Here is a 20,832-nt window from a genome sequence, read left to right as displayed (position 1 = left end):
ATTCAACCAGTCCTGGAAATGTCAAAAAATCTTAGCAGAATCCAGAGTTCACTCCAACGTGTACATCCAACAAAGCTAGGAACCCCAATCCAATTTTTCCTACACATACATACAGTCGATGAGATTCAGAAACCTCCAATGGAACACACGATCAGTGAGATCTAATAGAGCAACGTTGTTCTATGTGATGCTTACATGTTATCCATTGCCTGTGGCGATTACAGAGGCAAGACTCAAGTCTAATTCCCATATTAGCCACTCCAAATATAAAATAATTAAAGAAGAAATAATAGATGGGAATGAAGGCACCACTTCGTTTCTCCACAAAACTACAGCATACCAGTAACTGCATTACTGTGTACAGTACAAATACCACTGGAACTAGTGCAGTATGCATAAAACTAATAGGTGGTTCAGTTACAGTTTCATAACTTTGCCTCTCAGCAAGATTTACAACACAATAGGATTTACAACATTTGCTACCTGATAAATCACAAAATGGCCACAAGAAGCATTACATCAGCTAAGCATCCACAGTGAAATGTGGTCTACATAATCTCTCCTGACATGGGCCACACAAATTATAGACATGGTATACCACATCAGCAATCATCTTTTGAGGCTAGAACAAGCAATAAGTAATCTTTGTGCACTGGCTGATCCCTTGTGGGGTGCACATCCTGCCACAAAGCTCACCCTGCACTGATCACTGGTCTCAATCAGATTACAGTGTTACCTTTCATCGAAGTGGGATTAAGTTAGCACTCACCACATTAGATAAAATACAGTACCTCGGCACTCAACCCTGCATCAGAGTTATACGTTCCCAATGACTAACACTCCGCCTTGGAAACAGCAGAAATGACTCTCCATATCCATAGCCCTTTCCTGGCATATACATTTACAGTGAAGAGAATCCAAACTCTGGGGTGGAAATAGTTAAAAAATAGCCTAATTATAAAAGCTTATTCGAACTAGTTATCACCTGTTTACTGGCCTAAAAAGCACACTGCTGAGTAGTGATCACAGCTTAAAAAGACTGCTTCCTTACCTAGTTTATTTGATGAAGAAACACTCCAACCCTGCCCCCCTCCCCCTCCCCCTCGAAATTCCAGTCATGGAACAAGCAGAATGGCCAAATTAATTCTCTCAGAAGACATAAGTGTTTATGGTAGATGTAGTAACTGCTGTGCAGGTTACAGAGGACTGATACTGTGATAGGAAACTTCAAGGCAAGATGGCATGAAAATGGTAGAGCAAGCTGGAGGAGACCATACTATGTTCATGATTGTAACGACACAGATGGGTTCAGGTAACAAGTACAATTAATGTGAACAGCGACATCAAAGTGCTGAAATAATTTTTTGCAGTTAGCTTTTCCCCTTAATGAAGTGCAAGGCAATTTTTGTGGCCACCAAGCTGAAATTGAGATCACCTGATGTAGGGAATGCTCAGGAGCTATAACACATCTTGAGTGCCTCACAAAGTATTCATATTTCAATTTCACTGAAAATCTTTGGGATTTTCTGGAGTAATGCACCTGCCATCAGGGACAATATTAACTCTATCGGGTAAATCACCTAGAGTGAGTGTTGTACAAATAGTTCGAAACTGCTGTTTCTTACACCCAGAATCTTGTGCAGTTTATGTTATAGGAATCTGTAGCTGTTACAAAAGCTTCAGCTGTTACAAAGGCTTCTGAAGTGTTAGATGCTGTAAGTAGGATAGTGCCTAATTTTGTGACAGTTTGTAAGATATTTGATCAAATATTCAGAATTATCATGAAATTCTTAGTATGTGTGTACATTGGCACTACTTAGATAATTTAACTTCTGAAATAATGGAATTCACCTAGATTGTAGAAATGTTGCGTGTCACTGCAGTGGAGGCTGCGTATGATTGTACGAATAACTGCTGCCCACTTTCTTGGCTCCAAATGTTTTGCAAGCAGACTGCACTGTCTGTACAGCAACAACAGTAAATTACAAAGCTCTACCTGGGCTCCTCTACTGTCATGGTCACTAGCCATATCCAACATCAGAAGTCCAATAAGAGGCTGACGTTCCTCCCGAAAGAAATCTGACAGCCAAATGCACCATGCAGATCCATCTGTGCCTGGACAGAAAATATCACAGACAATGTAACAACCACAGTTATTTATGAAGCACATTGTAAAGAAAAAAACATTGTTGAATTGTATACTAAACATAAAACACAAGAAAATATTGAAAAAATCATCTTTTAAGTTTAAACAGTATTCAACAGAACTACACACTAAACTGGTTCAAACAAAAGACATGAGGAACATAGAGCTCTCATCTGACATAAGCCATGGAGCTTTCTGTTAGTTCAACCGAAATTTAATCGATATTTGTACTATTTATTGTGACATAATGAGGCTTTAAAGTTACATTTTTTTTTTTTTTTTAAAAAAAAAATCCCCATCTAGTACTTGCTCCACTGAATTCAAGTTCTGGCAATTTTTTATTTAATTTAATTTTGTTGCTAGAAACTCATGTGTGGTGATCACATTTTAACTGCCTGTGTATTGTATTCTTTGAGCCCGACAGCGGAGACCAGCTCAGGATTTGCCTAAACCAGTGTGAGAAACTGCCTTAAAACCACACCTAGGCTGTCCAACGCACCAACCACAGTCATTAACCAGCCTTGCGGATCTGATCCGGTTGAGGCTCACCTTACTGTCTCACAAGTTAGCATGCTGTGCAGAATACTATATTAGCAGGTGTTCTAAAGTTACTTTACATAGAGAAAATAGTATATATTAAAGACTGAAGATTTTTATGCACAGAATCTATCAGGCACAGCTACTTAATAAGAAATTTGTAGGAGATATGAATGAGTTGTAGGGCAAAAAAGCCTGAAAGCAAGAATTTATACAGGGTCCAGTCACATTTATGTGACCACCTGTCACCTTTGGAGTTTAGGCTTGCAGGAAGAGTGCCAGTGAAGTTCTGGAAGATATGAACAGGGATCTGCAGCCAAGCTGACTCCAGTGCTATGGTCATCTGTGTAGGTTTCTTGGTTAAGGATCCATGGAATGAACAGCCCCATCAAGGTGGTCCCACAGATTCTCAGTTGGGTTTATAAATCCTGGGAGTTTGGTGATCAGAGGAGTACAATAAACTCATCCTGGTGTTCTTTGAACCATGCATATACACTGCAAGCTGTGTGACGCATTACATTGTCCTCCTGGTGATTCCACTCTGCCGAAGAAGAAACAAACTGCACGTAGGGGTGGACGTGGTCCCCAAGGATAGATACATACTTGTCCAGATCCATTGCACCTTCTGGAATGATGACAACACCCAAAGAATGCCACAAAAACATTTCCCAGACCATAACCCTCCCTCCTCCAATCTGAACCCTCACAACAATTGTTGCAGGGTCATATGTGCCAACAACCATCTGTCCAATGGAGAATGAAACATGATTCATCTGGAAAGGCCACCCGTTGCCACTCAGTGGAAGTCCAGCTGAGGTACTGGCATGCAAATTGCAGCCTTCGGCACTGATGAGCAGCAGTCAGCATAGCTGCACGAACCAGGCATCTGCTGTGGAAGCCCATGAAGCCGATATGCAGCAATGTTCGCTGAGCAATATTGAGGAGATACTGTTGGTAGCTCCTTAGTTCATCTGGGTTCGTCAACAGAAGCATGTCTGTTCACTCTATTCACCATCTCTGCAGGCATCATCCATTCCAGTCATCTGTCACCTCAGTGCTGGTTTAGTATAGCACTATGTTGGCTTGTACTGTATACTTTAACCACACCAGCACATGGATACTTTACAAATTTACCCATTTCTGAAATGCTTCCACCCTTGACCCTGAAGCCAATGATCATGCCGTTTTGGACATCAGATATATCAATCAATTTCTGCATTACGACAACAACTGCACTGTTATCCGTGTCCCCCGCCACAGAAACGTTATATACTAGAATGAAATTTTCACTCTACAGCGGAGTGTGCGCTGATATGAAACTTCCTGGCAAATTAAAACTGTGTGCCGGACCCAGACTCGAACTCGGGACCTTTGCCTTTCACGGGCAAGTGCTGACTGAGCTACCCGAGCACGACTCATGCCCCATCCTCACAGCTTTAATTCCACCAGTACCTCGTCTCCTACCTTCCAAACTTCACAGAAGCTCTCCTGCGAACCTTGCACAACTAGCACTCCTGGAAGAAAGGATATTGCGGAGACATGGCTTAGCCACAACCTTGGGGATGTTTCTAGAATGAAATTTTCACTCTATAGTGGAGTGTGACTCGAAGAACCAGAGGTCTCGAGTTCAAGTCTCGGTCCGGCACACAGTTTTAATCTGCAGGAAGTTTCATATCAGCAAAAACTCCGCTGTAGAGTGAAAATTTCATTCTAAATCAGTAACAGCTTGCACTGTACGTGCTTGAGCATTGTCCTGCAAAATGATGGTCAGGTCCTGCAGAAAGTGTCATCACTTCTGTCTCTAAGCTGGTCGTAGGCTGTGTTCCAAAAATGAACAGCGTAGAGACAGAAGTTATGACACTTTCTGTAGGACTTGACCATCATTTTGCAGGACAATACTCAAGCACATACAAGATGATTCCCAATATCGGGGCCAAGATTATGTCCTCGTATTGTCAACTGTACACGTGTATTTCATTTGGTGTACTGACGTGAACATAAAGTGTCTTGATTAAAATTTTCTCCTAAAAGAGTTAGTATGCGAGAGACTGTTTTTATCGGGGATACGAGTCGAGCAATTCGGATATGAATTAGTGCAAGCATTGTAGTGTACAATGTATGTCATGGGTAGTAGAACCCCGAAGTTACGATATGTGTGCTGTAATTCAACTTCCTGACATACTAAAACTGTGTTCTCATTAGAAATCAGAGCAGTAATTCTACATACTTGGAAAATACACTTGCCAGTTGAACAATTAAATTATGCCTAATGACTCAATTCAAAATTAATCTGACAGTATCTGTCAACAGCTCCTGCAATCTCCACTCAGGCTTATGCACGTCGTGTGAAACTGCTGGGATTACGTTTTCCCGACAGTCAAAGTTTTGCATGAGTTCCAAGAGGCCACGCCGTTTTGAGGAAGGCATTCATTGACGAGAGAAAGGAAAGTCTAAAAGTGGAAATTGTAAGATCCTTCTGATTCAAAACTGAAAAAAAAACACACACAGATTTCAGTGCTTGCCATGATTTTCGTGTGAGACATTGGATCTACATTTCAAATGTTATGGGGACTAGACCACAGTTGGTCCGTATTAGAATTCCGCTCTACAATGAAGTGCACGTTTTAACCAAGTTCTCTGACAGCCTACACCATTGCGCCTAATTACGTCTCGAACCTGGTCTCTTAGCTTACTTGAACAATACTCTTTGTCAGCAGAGCGATCCGACGTAAGTCTCATGACGCGAACTTGCAAGGAGGCTAGCTCTTTGTTCGAGAATGAAGCACTGCTTGCCGACAAAGGTAATGAATTTGTCACGTTATTTCCTGTAGAATGACTTAAAAAGATTGATCATTTTCTTGATCAGTCATTATACTGTCATTTAAAAACTGACGCTAGTGATAAGTAATTGTGAATTTCTTTTTTTTCTTCTTTTATTTTGCCCTCTTCAATACTAAGAAGATATCTGTGAATATAATGGATGCACATAAGATCCATTTTCTCTGTAACTGTGTAATTTGTACAGAGTGCAAACGATAGTTCTTTTCTCTTAATGGTGTTGTGCAAGACAGTGACTTGCAAGAGTAAGATTTGTGAATTAGGTCCTCTTGTATCCTGTATTCTGTGTAATTCTTTACTGCCTTTATGTATCGCTGATTATATGTATATTCGTATCTATTGTTTAACGGGTTTAAAGTGTTGTTCGTATTCTCAACACCGTTTACATGCCTTATTTTTCTTTTGTGTTATGCCATATCCCTCCAGTTGACACAGTATTACGCAAATTCCGAGCAACATAAGCGAGGAATATTCCCTCTTGCCTTGGGTTCTCCAACGATACACTGTTTTCAGTTTGATGTAGATAATTAGGTATAGCGGTTATCATTTATCTCTTAGACAGTTATTTTATTTATATTTTAATGCATATCTTTGCAGCAAAGACCACTTGTTAAGCGTATCTTAATTACATCTATGGGGACAATACATAGTGTTTTCGCACTAACCTACAAGCACTGGTAAGGTGAATAATCAGAGGTGATTAATAGATGCAGGTCTCTTGTTAGATCAATGTTTCATTCGTGCCATACACGCATGCAGCCAACTGACAAGACACACGACTATCTGTATACGAAAATTTCATTTCTGTTTCGCCTTCTTTCTAGCATTTTCTAGTCGGGTTCATCGGCTGTAGGATCGAGAACAGTTAAAAAAATGTAGTATGTATTTTCTTTCTCAACAAGTGTATTAACCAGATGTATTTCTGTTATTTATTTCAAATATATTGTTATTATTTCATAGCAACGTTATGACCGAACTTCTCTTCTATTTTTGTCGAAGTGAGCTGGCGTTTAATTTCCGGGTACTGCTTTATTGCAGGAAGGCTAACCAACTTGCTTCCTTCTTTTTCTCAGGCAATGTCTCGCCACATTTGCAATTCATCCAGTGAAATCTCTCGCACCCCTCACCAGATTAGAACTGAAGGGGCGGCATTTTCTCACGAAAGAAGAAGGTCTATGATCGAGCACCGATTCGGCACATTATTTTAATATGGATGCAGAAAATCCAGAATTATACAACAGTGCTGTTGTCTGTCGTGTAACAGACATTTCAGTATTGCGAGATAACTGAATAACGTAGTGGTAATATTGCAAAGCTGGTTTCTGGGATGATCGTGGTATTATTTCACTCCTATGTAATTTCGTTATTCACATCGTCCCCATATCACTGTAAAAGTGTACGGTATGCACTCATCTGACGTCATCACATCACACCTAGTGCTACTGATCCCATGACAGCCCCATCATTGGTAATTTCTGTGGCCTGCTCCCGTTAGCTCGACTTGCGTCTGAGTGAAAAAAGAAACGTCACTAGTTTCATAATCCGGAATTTAGCAGAGAAAGGTTAAGCACGGTTAGGTTAGCCCTTCCGTCAGTCAACCTTCATGCTCCACTAAATGTAATTGGGTGCACTATTTCTTGTTTTATTGCATGTCAGAAGGCAACAGAGGTGACCATTCAGACTATTAGCCAACGTGTTGAAAGAGTCATTCTTTGTATTACTCATTCCCAGCCAATCAGTGTAGAAACTTTCTCTGTACTGCCACTGTTTGTTTTTCTATTAGTGGACGCATTAGCAACGGCCACCGCAACCGCAGTGACGCAAAACCATTACCGAGCAGTACTGTTAAATATAACGACGACTTGTGAGGCTTCTCAGAATGCAGCATCTCTCTGTTGGTGTTCTATACCTTTCGGATAAGAATCAATTTTCAGGATCCTACACTGTAAATTTTTATATTATTGATTTATTTACAGAATAAAGAAGAAAGCACCTTCCTGAATGATGTTGGTGTCACGTTACAAGGCAGTCACTAGCCTATCTGCAGTTTACTAAGAGGAAAATCAGCTCTGATGCAGTCCGCCTGCAATAGTTTATCAAACTGTGAGAAGTCTAAGTCATGTTCGCCAAATAAATGAATTCATCAACCCGCACTTGCCCTTCATCACACTGTATAATGAAGTTAATACCACTGTTGACAGTAGAAGCTGTCACGAAGCTTAGATAATGTTGTATTATATAAAATAAATGTTACTGCAGACAAGGAAAAAAAAGCAGTCAACCAATGTGGTTGCAATCTTTGACAATACACGTTTGATTGTCATTGCAGGCTGTATGTTTCTCTGTTTTTTTTCGCAAAATATAATGTCCTCTTTTAAGGAATGTGAAAATAAAAAGCCGACCAAAAATGTTACGCAGTTATTGTCGAAATCTGTCTCTCTTTCTGTCTCTCTAATACTTTTCTTGGCAGTCACGTGAGACGTTATCACACTGTAAATCACTTTCTTGCCATCCAGTGCTTGTCCTGTTAATACCCACATTTCCAGCATTTCCAATTCTCCTCCCTTCCATGGGAGGAACTTAGAGTATACTCCTCCACACCTCTACCCTTCTCTTGCATTGATTGTTTTCCAACCTTTGGAAATAAACTTTTACTGGGATCATTGTTTACAAGTTGCAATGTCATTCATGATATGCACCACCTGAATCCGGATGCATACTCATGAGCTGCTCGCGTCCCAACTGTATGATAATGATCTTCAAAGGAATAGAATGTCTACATCCTCATGGTTATTTTTAATTTTCCTTTCTGTTTCTTTCCTACAACAATATTCCAACATATTTCCATAGTTTCCTTCATTGTTGACACAAAGCATATTATTTTTATGCAGTTTGTAAGAGGCTGTGTCAGAACTCATGCTTTTCCCAATAAATCATCACATTCCCACACTGCCTTTTGTAGCACTTTGATGTACAGTTAATTTGTGGATTTTAATTAAAAATAATAATGTTTGCATCCCCCCGCCACAATGTTGACTGGAATACTCTCTTTCAAATTCTGAAGGTGGCAGGAGTAAAATACAGGGAGCAAAAGGCTATTTACAATTTGTACAGAAACCGGATGGCAGTTATAAGAGTTGAGGGGCATGAAAGGGAAGCAGTGGTTGGCAAGGGAGTGAGACAGGGTTGTAGCCTATCCCCGATATTATACAATCTGTATACTGAGCAAGCAGTAAAGGAAAGAATAGAAAAATTCAGAGTAGGAATTAAAATCCATGGAGAAGAAATAAAAAATTTGAGGTTTGCCGATGACACTGTAATTCTGTCAGAGACAGCAAAGGACCTGGAAGAGCAGTTGAACGGAATGGACAGTGTCTTGAAAGGAGGATATAAGATGAACATAAATAAAAGCAAAATGAGGATAATGGAATGTAGTCAAATTAAATCAGGTGATGCTGAGGGAATTAGATTAGTAAATGAGAAACTTAAAGTAGTAAAGGAGTTTTGCTATTTGGGGAGCAAAATAACTGATGATGATCAAAGTAGAGAGGATATAAAATGTAGACTGGCAATGGAATGGAAAGCGTTTCTGAAGAAGAGAAATTTGTTAAGATCGATTATAGATCTAAGTATCAGGAAGTCATTTCTGAAAGTATTTGTACGGAGTGTTGCCATGTATGGAAGTGACACATGGACAGTAAATAGTTTAGACAAGAAGGGAATAGAAGCTTTCGAAATGTGGTGTTACACAAGAATGCTGAAGATAAAATGGGTAGGTCACGTAAATAATGAGGAGGTACTGAATAGAATTGGGGAGAAGAGAAATTTGAGGCATAACTTGACTAGAAGAAGTGATCGGTTGGTAGGACATTTTCTGAGGCATCAAGGGATCGCCAATTTAGTATTGGGGGGAAGCGTGGAGGGTAAAAATCGTAAAGAGAGACCAAGAGACTAAAACACTATGCAGATTCAAAAGGATGTAGGTTGCAGTAGGTACTTGGGGATAAAGAAGCTTGCACAGGACAGAGTAACACGGAGAGCTGCATGAAACCAGTCTCTGGACTGAACACCACAACAACATTTGGTTGAAAGATAGCACTAACATCCAATTACACATATTTACATTAATGTGACCACCACCTATGTTTGATGTCAATATGCAGTAACCATTCACAGATGGCAGGTGGCAGCACTAGCAGTGGAGAGTAGAGAAGGCATGTCAGGGTGACGCGGAAAGCAGTGCAGTCATTGTCATAGTGCAGAAACAGAGTGATTTATCTGCCATCCAAACCACTTGTACACTTGACTTCCTGCTTAGTGTCAGCTTTGCAAACTGTTTTTATTACAACATTTTCTGTGCAAGAAGCAAAATTTCACATCTCTACTAACAAGAATGTTGAGTTTCTAAGGTCTGTAAAGGGCGACAAAATCCTACAAACTCATAAAACAGTCATAGATATACTGGAACTCTGATCACTTACAGAAATGTTTTAATACAAATAAAAGAAGAAATTCAGTACAAAAAATTAGAAAACTTGTCCCATGTATGAAACGCACGGATCAGGTTTCTCACATTATTTTGTCCGACACCTGTACCAGATGACATTAATTCTAGAAACACAAATAATATGTTATATCCCAAGCATTCACAGAACCAATTTCCACCTCGACGGCAAAGAGGGAAAAAGGAAATGGAAGGCATGAGGTCCTTTTTAGGATAGATGGAGGGACAAGTTTAGAACAAAGTTCCAAAAGAGAAAGCACAGAAGAGTGGAGCAGAAACATTCATTACTATTTTCAGTAATTTGTAATTTTCAAGATAACAATTACTGTAATTATAGATAACATAAAACTGTCACACACACACACACACACACACACACACACACACACACACACACAGACCTACCCGAGTACAGAAGCAGCTTTGCATGTAGATTGAACAACCGCAAAATCGTAGCAAGTAAATCTTCATCTTACTTAGAACAAAGTTCCAAAAGAGAAAGCACAGAAGAGTGGAGCAGAAACATTCATTACTATTTTCAGTAATTTGTAATTTTCAAGATAACAATTACTGTAATTATAGATAACATAAAACTGTCACACACACACACACACACACACACACACACACACACACACACACACACAGACCTACCCGAGTACAGAAGCAGCTTTGCATGTAGATTGAACAACCGCAAAATCGTAGCAAGTAAATCTTCATCTTCAGGTGATGCTGGTGTTGCTGATAGAAATCTTGAAAATGTTTCTGTCCAAGGGAGCCCTTTAAGCTCATCTATTCTACATTTGCTTTCCTTGTGAGGCAAGAGCAGCAGCAAATTAAAGTATCTGTGAATATAAATCAAGAATTGCCATTAAACTAACAACTGAGTATTATCAAAAGCTAAAAGGATTTAAAACAATTTTAACTTTGATAGCATTATATTTCTGAAATGATTTACAGCCACAGTTGTTACAGAAGTTCAAATACTTCTAATTTTGTCTACGTATTAAATATGAGTTTTTCACTTCAATATATTACTGAAATATATAAAAATGGTGATGCAGTTCTGAAAAAGTTGACCTTCCTTTGCTAGTCCTGTTACAATAAAAAGGAATTACTTCCTTCTGAAAAATGATAATACAACTGATTTTCTCATCTTTCACAGGCTGTTTAGCATAAGGTTGGGAATTTGTAAAGCTGCTGCTGTTGATTACTTTCCTGCCTCTGTTTCACTTTTGTATTAGACTACGATACATGACAGTACGGGATCCAAGTTATGATACATATCTAATATAGCTAATTACCTTTTTGAATTGCTGAAGCAGACATCTCAAAATGGGATTACTACCGCCAGTTAGAGGACATTTCACGTTCCACATTTACCCTTATGCTGCCACCCACACTTCTATTACTGTTGCACATATTGAGTTTTACAATCATGTTAGCTATTCAATGATATTATCCCAAATATCTTCGTCTGGCCTCATATCCAGCAAGCTTCAGAAAATATTGCAAGCACTTTTGAAACAAACCCTAATACAAAGCAGTAATGTATCATTTCACTTCCTCCAATTTTCATTCAATATTACATTTGATTTCACCAGAGTCAAGCCATTCAATGAAATTATATTTTATCTAATCACAACCTTTTTAATGCAACTGAGTGTGAAGTGGGTAGCTTCCCAGATAGTCTTTTTTCTTCTTCTTCTTTTAACAGCTCTTGCTGACATATCAGAAGCGTACCATCCTGTAGCCTCTCTGTTGATGAATAAACCTACAAATCTATCCATAGCTTTATGACTACACAGTGGTGAATTTTGCAGATATTTAGGTTATGCGAGACTACCTCTGACTCAATAACAGACTCTGTCTGTTGGGAGTAGTTCTGATTGAACAAATCATTTCCATGTGGATTATAAGAACTTCTTCTGTGATGTGTGTCCTAAATTAAATTTAGCAATACGTTTACCATCATGAGAAATAATGATAACACAAAATACTTAAACGAACAGAAAAAGATACTGGAAATATGAATACAGCAAAGGAATGAACACTTCAAATGGAAAGAGGTGTCTAGTAAAGGGAACATGAAAGTCGACAGATGAATAAAGAAACACAGATAGTTATTAGTGAAAATGATGACATTCTGGAAGTAATGACTGATGAGGTTTGTAAAGCTGTTTGAGCTATTAAGAAAGGAAAAGTGTATGCAGGTGACTCTTTTTAGTGGAAATGAATAAAGTCTGACCGCAAGTAATACTAAGCAACTTGCAAAATTATTTACAAAACAGAAAGAATGCCGCATTTCCTATTCTCCCCAAAAAAATTAGATGGGCAAGATATATAAAGAAAACCCTACAAAAATATTAGCCTCCACCCCAAAATATACAAAATATTCTCTAAATTAATCCTCAACCACATCAAAACATTGATTTTTAACCGTATAAGGAATAAGCTGGATTTAGGTGGAGATACAGCAAAACAGACCATTTGTAAGCAGTGAATGAAATTTAATGAAGGAGAAAAGTACATGAATTAGCACTTTTCCTATGATCTGTAGAGACTTGAAAAGCTTTCAACACAACTTGAACCAAATCTATACAAACAGCACATGGGAAAATATGGTAATGATTCAAACTCTGTTGGCACACTGAAGAATACACACTAAACAGCAAGAACATTATGACCACTGACCTACTATTGACATAAACCTATCCTGGTGATAGCAGTGTCACTTGGTGAGGAATGATTGCTAGTGAAACACACAAATGATGCATTTAGTATCAGTGAGCATGCTGTCTGTGAGTAGAAATGGAGAGGTGCACAATCTATCTGAGTCTCATTGAGGGCAGATTGTGATGGTCTGGAGGCTCGGCAAGAGCATTTCAAAAAGTGTACGACTTGTTGGGTGTTCGAAGACTGCTGTGGTGTCTTCAACATGTGGCAGAATCAAGATGAAATCATGTCCAGACATTATGGCGGCCACCCCTCATTACACTTGTCAGATGTCATAGGCTGGGCAGACTGCTAAAATAGGGCATGAGAGGAACTGTGGCGGAACTAACACCAGACTTTAATGCTGGGCAGACTACAAGCATGTCTGAACACACAGTGCACCAAGCACTCATAACGATGGGTCTCTGCAGCTGACAACCCTTGCATGTGTCAATGTTAACGCCACGACATCGGCAACTAAGACTGCAATGGGCACATGACCATCAGCACTAGACATTGGTGCAGTGGCAGAGCGTTGCATGATCTAATGAATCGCAATATCTCCTTCATCATTCCGATGGGAGGGCATGAATCCGTTGCCTTCCAGGGGAACATCTCTTTGACACTTAAACCGTGGAGCGGATACAAGCTGGCAAAGGCTCCATTACGCTCTGGGGAACATTCATGTGGGCATTCATGGGTTCAGCAGAGCTGATGACCAAGGAGTATCATATACCGTTTGCAGACCATGTACACCTCTTCATGACGATCATGTTTTCTGAAGGCAGTGGCATTTTTCAACAAGATAATGCACCACATTACAACACCAGAAGTATGATGGAGTGGTTCGAGAAACACAGTGCCGAGTTCCAATTGATGTGCTGGCTCCACAACTTGCCAGATTTGAACCTGATCAAAAATAATCTAGGGCGTGATTGAATGTGGCATGAGAACTCATTGCCCCTCCCCGGAATGTGTGTGCAGATGTGGCGCCAGTGCCCTCCGTGACCTATCAAGACTTCACTGCTTTCATGCCACCAGATGTTGCTCCTGATAACCTTGCCAAAGGTGGACACATCAGCTATTAGGTAGGTGGTCAGAATGTGCTGGCTGACCAGTCATACATAAATCCTACAGCTTCCATTAGAGTAATTCAGAATAGTAGAAAATTTACGTCATACCACCAAAAACTATTCCGAGCAGCCATAAAGGGAGCTATTATTGTATCACTAAACCAGGAAAAAGAAGGAATACATGTTAACAGAATATACTGGAATCATCTGCACTAAGCTCATGGCATTAAGTGTTATTGCAATCAATTATAATTAATTGAACTAATTGTATAATATAATCATAAAAAGACTACACTGAAGTCATCTTATCTTTAGGAGGTGACATTTTTAGTACTACTGATGAACACCTATAAAAGCACACGAAACCATCCTAGCTTCTGAAACTATAAGTTTGTACCTTGGAGAAGAAAGAGGAATACTTTGCGAAAGGTTAAAAAGGAAGGGCAGATCACTCCCTCTCACCTTGGGGTTTGCATGACCTACCCGTCTTTTTAATGATTCATGCCCTATCACTCTTTCTTCTTGAAAAAGGCACTACAGGTAATAGTTCTGAAAGCTAGGATAGTTTTGTATACTTGTATCTCTTATATGTGTGTATTCAAAGTACTAAAAATTTCACTTACTGAAAGAATACTGAAAGATGAAAAGAATATATGCAGTCTACAAGAGAGTGGAGAGTAGATGAAGATGAGATGAGAGATATGATACTGGAAGAATAATTTGACAAAGCACTGAAAGACCTAACACAAAACAAGCTGTCTAGAGTCAGAATTATTGAGATCACTGGAAGAGCCAGCCATCTGATGTGCACGACATATGTGACAGGTGTGACCCCCAGACTTTAAGAAGAATGTAATTATTCCTGTTACAAAGAGGGCAAGTGGTGAGAGGTGTGAGTATTATAGAGGCATCAGTTTAATAAGTTATGGTTGCAAAGTATTGCCACAAATTATTTGCAGATGACTTTGGGGAAAATCAGATTGGGTTCTGGTGAAATGTAAAAACATGAGGCAATACTGATCCTATGACTTACCTTCGAAGACAGACTGAAGAACGGCAAACCTACATTTACAGCATTTGTAGATTTAGAGAAAGCTTTTGACATTGTTGACTGGAATACACTCTTTGACATTCTGAAGATACTAAGGATAAAATACATGGAAAAAAATGTTATCTATAGCTTGTACAAAAACCACAATGTAGTTACGAGTTGAAGGACATGAACAGGAAGAACAGTTGAGAAGGGACATTGAGTAAGTTGTGAAAGAAACCAAGGAGAAATTTGGAAATGGTCTCAATGTTCTGGGAGAAGAAATAAAAATTTGAGGTTTCTTGATGGCATTGTAAATCTATTAGAGATGGCAGTCGAATGGAGTGGAGTGTCTCGAAAGGAGGTTATAGGATGCACATCAACAAAGGAAAACCAAGGGAACAATACGAGAGAAGGAAAGTTGCTACTCACCATATAGCGGAGATGCTGAGTCCCGATAGGCACAATGAAAAGATTCACACAATCATAGCTTTCGGCCATTAAGGCCTTTGTCAGCAGTAGACACACATACCCACACGCACACACACACTCACGCAAGCGCAACTTGTACCCAAGTCTGCAGTCTCAGAGAGCTGAAACTACACTGAGAGCAGCAGCACCAGTGCATGATGGGAGTGGTGACTGGGTGGGGGTAATGAGGAGGCTGGGGTGGGGAGGAGGAGGGATAGTATGGTGGGAGTGGCAGACAGTGAAGTGTTGCAGTTTAGACGGAGGGAAGGAGAGAAGGTGCGGAGGGGGTAAGTAGCGTAAAGGAGAGAAATAAAAATAAAAGAAATTAAAAGACTGAGTGTGGTGGTGAAATGACGGCTGTGTAGTGCTGAAATGGGAACAGGGAGGGGGCTGGATAGGTGAGGACAGTGTCTAACGAAGGTTGAGCTCAGGAGGGTTACGGGAACTTAGGATGTATTGCAACGAAAGTTACCACCTGCACAATTCAGAAAAGCTGATGTTGGTGGGAAGGATCCATATGGCACAGGCTGTGAAGCAGTCATTGAGATGAGGGGTATCATGTCTGGCAGCGTGTTCAGCTACAGGGTGGTCCACTTGTTTTTTGGCCACAGTTTGTCGGTGGCCGTTCATGTGGACAGACAGCTTGCTGATTGTCATGCCTACATAGAATGCAGCACAGTGGTTGCAGATTAGCTTGTAGATCACGTTACTGGTTTCACAGGTAGCCCTGCCTTTGATGTGATAGGTAATGTCAGTGAACAGACTGGAGTAGGTGGTGGTAGGACAGGTCTTGCATCTAGGTCTATTACAGGAGTATGAGCCATGATGTAAGGGATTGGGAGCAGGGGTTGTGTCATGATGGACGAGTATATTGTGTAGATTCGGTGGACAGCGGAATACCACGGTAGGAGGGGTGGGAAGGATAGTGGGTAGGACATTTCTCATTTCAGGGCACGACGAGAGGTAATCGAAACCCTGGTGGAGAATGGAATTCAGTTGCTCCAGTCCCGGATGGTACTGAGTTACGATTGGAATGCTCCTCTGTGGCCGGACTGTGGGACTTTTGGAGGTGGTGTTTTTGTACAAGGATGGGAAGAAAATTACGGTCAGTGAAGGCTTCAGTGAGACCTCGGTATATTTAGAGAGGGACTGCCATCACGACCACGGGTAGCTAGGCTGTACGGAAGGGACTTCTTGGTATGGAATGGGTGGCACCTGTTGAAGTGGAGGTATTGCTGGTGGTTAGTAGGTTTGATATGGACGGAGGTGGAGGTCAACATCTAGGAAGGTGGCTTGTTGAGTAGAGTAGGACCAGGTGAAGCAAATGGGGGAGAAGTTGTTGAGGTTTCAGAGGAATGTGAATAAGGTGTCCTCACCTTCAATCCAGATAGCAAAGAAGTCATCAATGAATCTGAACCAGGTGAGGGGTTTAGGATTCTGGGTTTTCAGGAAGGGTTTCTCTAGATGGCCCATGAATAGGCTAGCATAGGTTGGTGCCATGCGGGTGCCCATAGCCGTACCGCGGATTTATTTATAGGCAATGCCTTCAAAGGAGATGGCTCAAGTAGTGAAGCAGCCATTGAAATCAATTCAAATTTAGAATGTGAAACAAAGTAAATTAAAACAAAAACAAATGTGAAATATGTTATGTTGTTACAAACTTATTAACGTTCATACTCTAAAACAATGGGAAGTATAAATCTAATATGCAGAGAAGTTATAATTAAGATTTCATTACTTGAGAGGGCTCCCATGAAAAACAAGTGATCATAGAACAATGAAACTTAGTGGAAACATTTGTAGGGACACGCGGAAGAGAAATGACAAATAAATCATTGCAAGAAACAAATTTTAATTTCCACCTGAGACATCTGTTAGGTGTGTACCGTATTAACGTTTCAGGTTAAAAATGCTGTTCAATGTGATGACCATCTGCATCCACGACAGCCTGGAACCACACTACAGATACCATTTCGCAATTGTTCACAGCTATTTTTGAACAGTGGACATGGAATGTTCAGCTGTCATGACATAGCTCACTCACTGCTTAAAGATCGAACATTGCATACAGATTCTCAGCCATGGCAACAGTAACATATTCAGCAACTTGTGGTTCTGTTGGTCGTCGGCCTTTTTCCAGGAGCAATTCCCAAATCACCAGTTAATTGGAACTTCTGAATCATGTTCTTCAACCTCCATGCGGAAAGATGATCTCTCCATATTCCTTTAACACATCAATACCTGTAAAGAGCAGCAGCACTATTGCTGTTGTTTTGATAAAACAGCTTAAGGAGTAAAGCCCTGTTCACCTTGCCCAAATCAATGTTGACTGTCTGCAACTGTAAGGTGCACTGATGCTTGCAGTTTAACACTACATCACCATACCAATGTTGGCACTTAACGGCAAGTCATGAAACCAACATTACTACAAACTCACATACTGCAGCGCACAGTCTGATCATCATTCCTATAATGTTGGGTACCCATATGATCAGTAGTTTATATCTACACTGGCTCAAATAACAAAATCTTAGTTATAACTACTCTGCAGACAAATAAATTGTTTAATACCGTGTAAGACCATATAAGGCAGTCTCTGCATTCTCGTGAGTAGTAGCATTCTGTATATCATACATATACTGCTTGCAAACAGTAAAAGATGACATCTGCACTTCTTCCATGTCAAATGCTTTTGCTTTTAATTCTGAGCAGAATGGCAATTCTTGTACTTCTTCCAGTGTATCCTTTTCCTTGAGCAAATTTTCAATGCTACCAAACCACTCAGAAGACCATGTTAGCCGTAACAACTTCCTGAACTCACCTCTCTGCATTAGAACGCCTACAAAATTCAAAATTAACTGTTTAAACAAACACTTCATAAAAATAAAAATAAATGTCATGATACATTTTATTTCTGACAAATGGCTCTTAGGTGACGCTAGGTTTACGATGAATTAAAGAAAAATATCACTGAGCGAATGTTACTAACACATTCATACATACTGTGTGTTCACTTTTCGCCCTACTAAATATTCAGTTTATCCTTTCATTGCCTCTGTTGCAAAAAAATATAAATCGAAAGAAAAATTATAAAAAAAAAAAAAAAACCATGAGAAAGAAACACTGTGTTGGAAAGTAAATGTGAGTTGACATCCTGTACAAAGCATAAACTTGGACAAACAAATTAAACAACGGAAAGTCCAGGGTACAAGCAAATTGCTATTTATACAGTGATAAAAAGGCAAAGAGTGTATAACATAAAAATGAGTCACTAACAAACCTAGAAATCCAATCTGCAGCTTGTCATGACTAAGAATATAATTCCCGCAGATGTCATAGCCCTAGAGCACAGCAGTAGCAGGAGTTTTAAAGTGTAATAGCAGCACTAAGCCGCTGCCAGCTTGTAATAACCACATTTTTTAAAGCTTGTTTTCAGCTATTTTTTCAATGTAAGTGGAGATAGCACCCATACAACGATCAGTGTTTCGCTCTCATCAAAAATGGAAAAATTGAAAGTTCATTATGTACAGAATGTAAAAAGAAAGTGATAAAAGCAATCTTATGTGTTAAGTTTAATTACTGGTTGTATGAAAAGTGTGTCAAAATAAACTTAAAATATGCCAGTGTTGATTTTTTATGGACATTTCTTGGCTGTTTACATTTCGAAACGTCCAAAATTGAAAAAGCAGTGAAAACCAAAAGTGAAATTAACAAGATAGTTTAAAATGATGTTGAGGTGCTGAAAAGTGAAATCTCGATTTCAAAAAGAGATAATGATAAATTATTATGAGAAAAAGAGTTCCATGTGTCAGAAAGCTGTGAAACCAAAACAACATTGCATCAGTCAGTGTTCGCACATCAGCAGTAAGTTGGTATACAACAAAACAATGACTCCAGGTAAAGCAAATAGTACAAATAGTAGATTAGCCACAAAGAAATATTCCTGTGTGTGTGTGGATGCAGGAAAATGGTAACAAAACAGTACCATGAATACTTTCATGCATGTATAAGCAGTACTAACAATCAAAACTTTAGGTCTAATATATCACATGTGCTTGGTGAATTACCGATAACCTCAGTACGCAAAAATTCAGTACATAAATATGAATGGAAGTCTGCAACATATACTAAAGGGAAAGGCAGTGGCTCAAGTGTACCAAGAAATGAAAATGAACTTCTATCGATAGGCGATTCTTTACTGAAAAATGTCACTGTTCCAGGATGGAAAATTGATGTGTGACTTGGAATTAGAATACAACAGCTAAACAACCATCTAAAAACATGGAAAACTCAAAGCAACATACTGCAGAAAGTGAACTTAAATGTAACTATAAATATATCTGCAAAATAAACTGTGCCATCAAAGAACACTATGATGGACTTTGAGCAGTATTCATAGATCCAAATAAATTCCTACATGAAAACTGGCTAGGAAAGGATGGACTAACATTAAGCAGAATTTTACAGACTTTTGCAAAATAACAAAAAACAAGGAAAACTAAAATGGCCTGATGGGGATGAAAAACTGGACCAAAAAAAAAAAAAAAAAAAAAAAAAATCGAATCCAAAAACAGGTATCATCTAAAAACTGAAGGAGAGTAGAATATGGACCTGAAAACTGGGTTTTTAAACATTCAAGGTTTGAATGACAAGGAACTGGTACTGAATTACTTCTCATCAGTGAATAAATTTGACGTGTTGTGTTTCAGTGTCCCAATGTTCACTTAAGGTGAAATTACAGTTTCTAAGTTCAAAAATTATGGTTTATCAAACAGTTACTGCAGAAGAGTCCACAAGATTTATTTATTTATTTCATGTTTCGTAGATCCAGTTAGTGAGTCAATCACAAGGATATGGAAAGTGTCAAATTATACAGGTTTCAATTTAAACTTACAATAAATACAAGGGCAATTCAATGCCAAATTGTGCATAGTTTAAGTAAGACATACTATAAATACAGTAACAGATACAATGTCAGCTAGATAACATAACAACCATTTAACAGAAAAAGGAATTTCAAATAAAGGTTATAAATAAGAGCACAAAGTTAAATCAGATATTAGGCCTACAAGAGTAAACACAAGTACAGGCAAACTGTTGTTACAAAAAGTGTGATAATGCTCAATAAAATCAATTGAACTAGTTCTAGACACAATAAGTTTAGTGATGGTATATATTTTCTTTCAAATATTCATTCACAGTATAAAAAGATTTCTCTGTCAGGTAATCTTTGAGAACTTGTTTAAATTTTGGCAGTTCTGTATGAACATATTTGATATGTAGTGGGAGAGCATTGAACAGCTTAATGCTGGAGTAGTAAACTCCTTTTTTCATTTCGACATGTAGATTGTTTTTGTTTCTGGTGTTATAGCCATGGAATTTACTGTCTCTTGGTAGATAGAATAACTTTTGCACACAAAGGTCAACAAGGAAAAAATATACTGTGAGGCAGTTGTTAGCATATCTATCTATTTTTTTAATGGTGAAAACTTTTTTTGCAAGCGGTTGGTTCCCCCAG

The 20,832-nt window shown here is 39.1% G+C and overlaps 1 protein-coding gene across 1 annotated transcript in view; it reads right to left on the bottom strand.

Moving 5' to 3' along the window:
• The window catches only part of LOC124603708 (rotatin), a 417,493-nt gene that overhangs the window by 210,170 nt on the left and 186,491 nt on the right, over positions 1-20,832 (bottom strand). The window contains exons 16-18 of the mRNA XM_047136418.1: positions 17,886-18,153; positions 10,680-10,870; positions 1,852-2,115 (exon numbers count right to left, since the gene is read on the bottom strand). Of these exons, the coding sequence (XP_046992374.1) occupies positions 1,852-2,115; positions 10,680-10,870; positions 17,886-18,153 (723 nt within the window). The remainder of the gene's footprint in view (positions 1-1,851; positions 2,116-10,679; positions 10,871-17,885; positions 18,154-20,832) is intronic.

The sequence above is a fragment of the Schistocerca americana genome, chromosome 1 (assembly GCF_021461395.2).
Source record: "Schistocerca americana isolate TAMUIC-IGC-003095 chromosome 1, iqSchAmer2.1, whole genome shotgun sequence".
Taxonomy (NCBI): Eukaryota; Metazoa; Arthropoda; class Insecta; order Orthoptera; family Acrididae; genus Schistocerca; species Schistocerca americana.
This window is presented reverse-complemented; position numbering and strand designations above follow the sequence as displayed.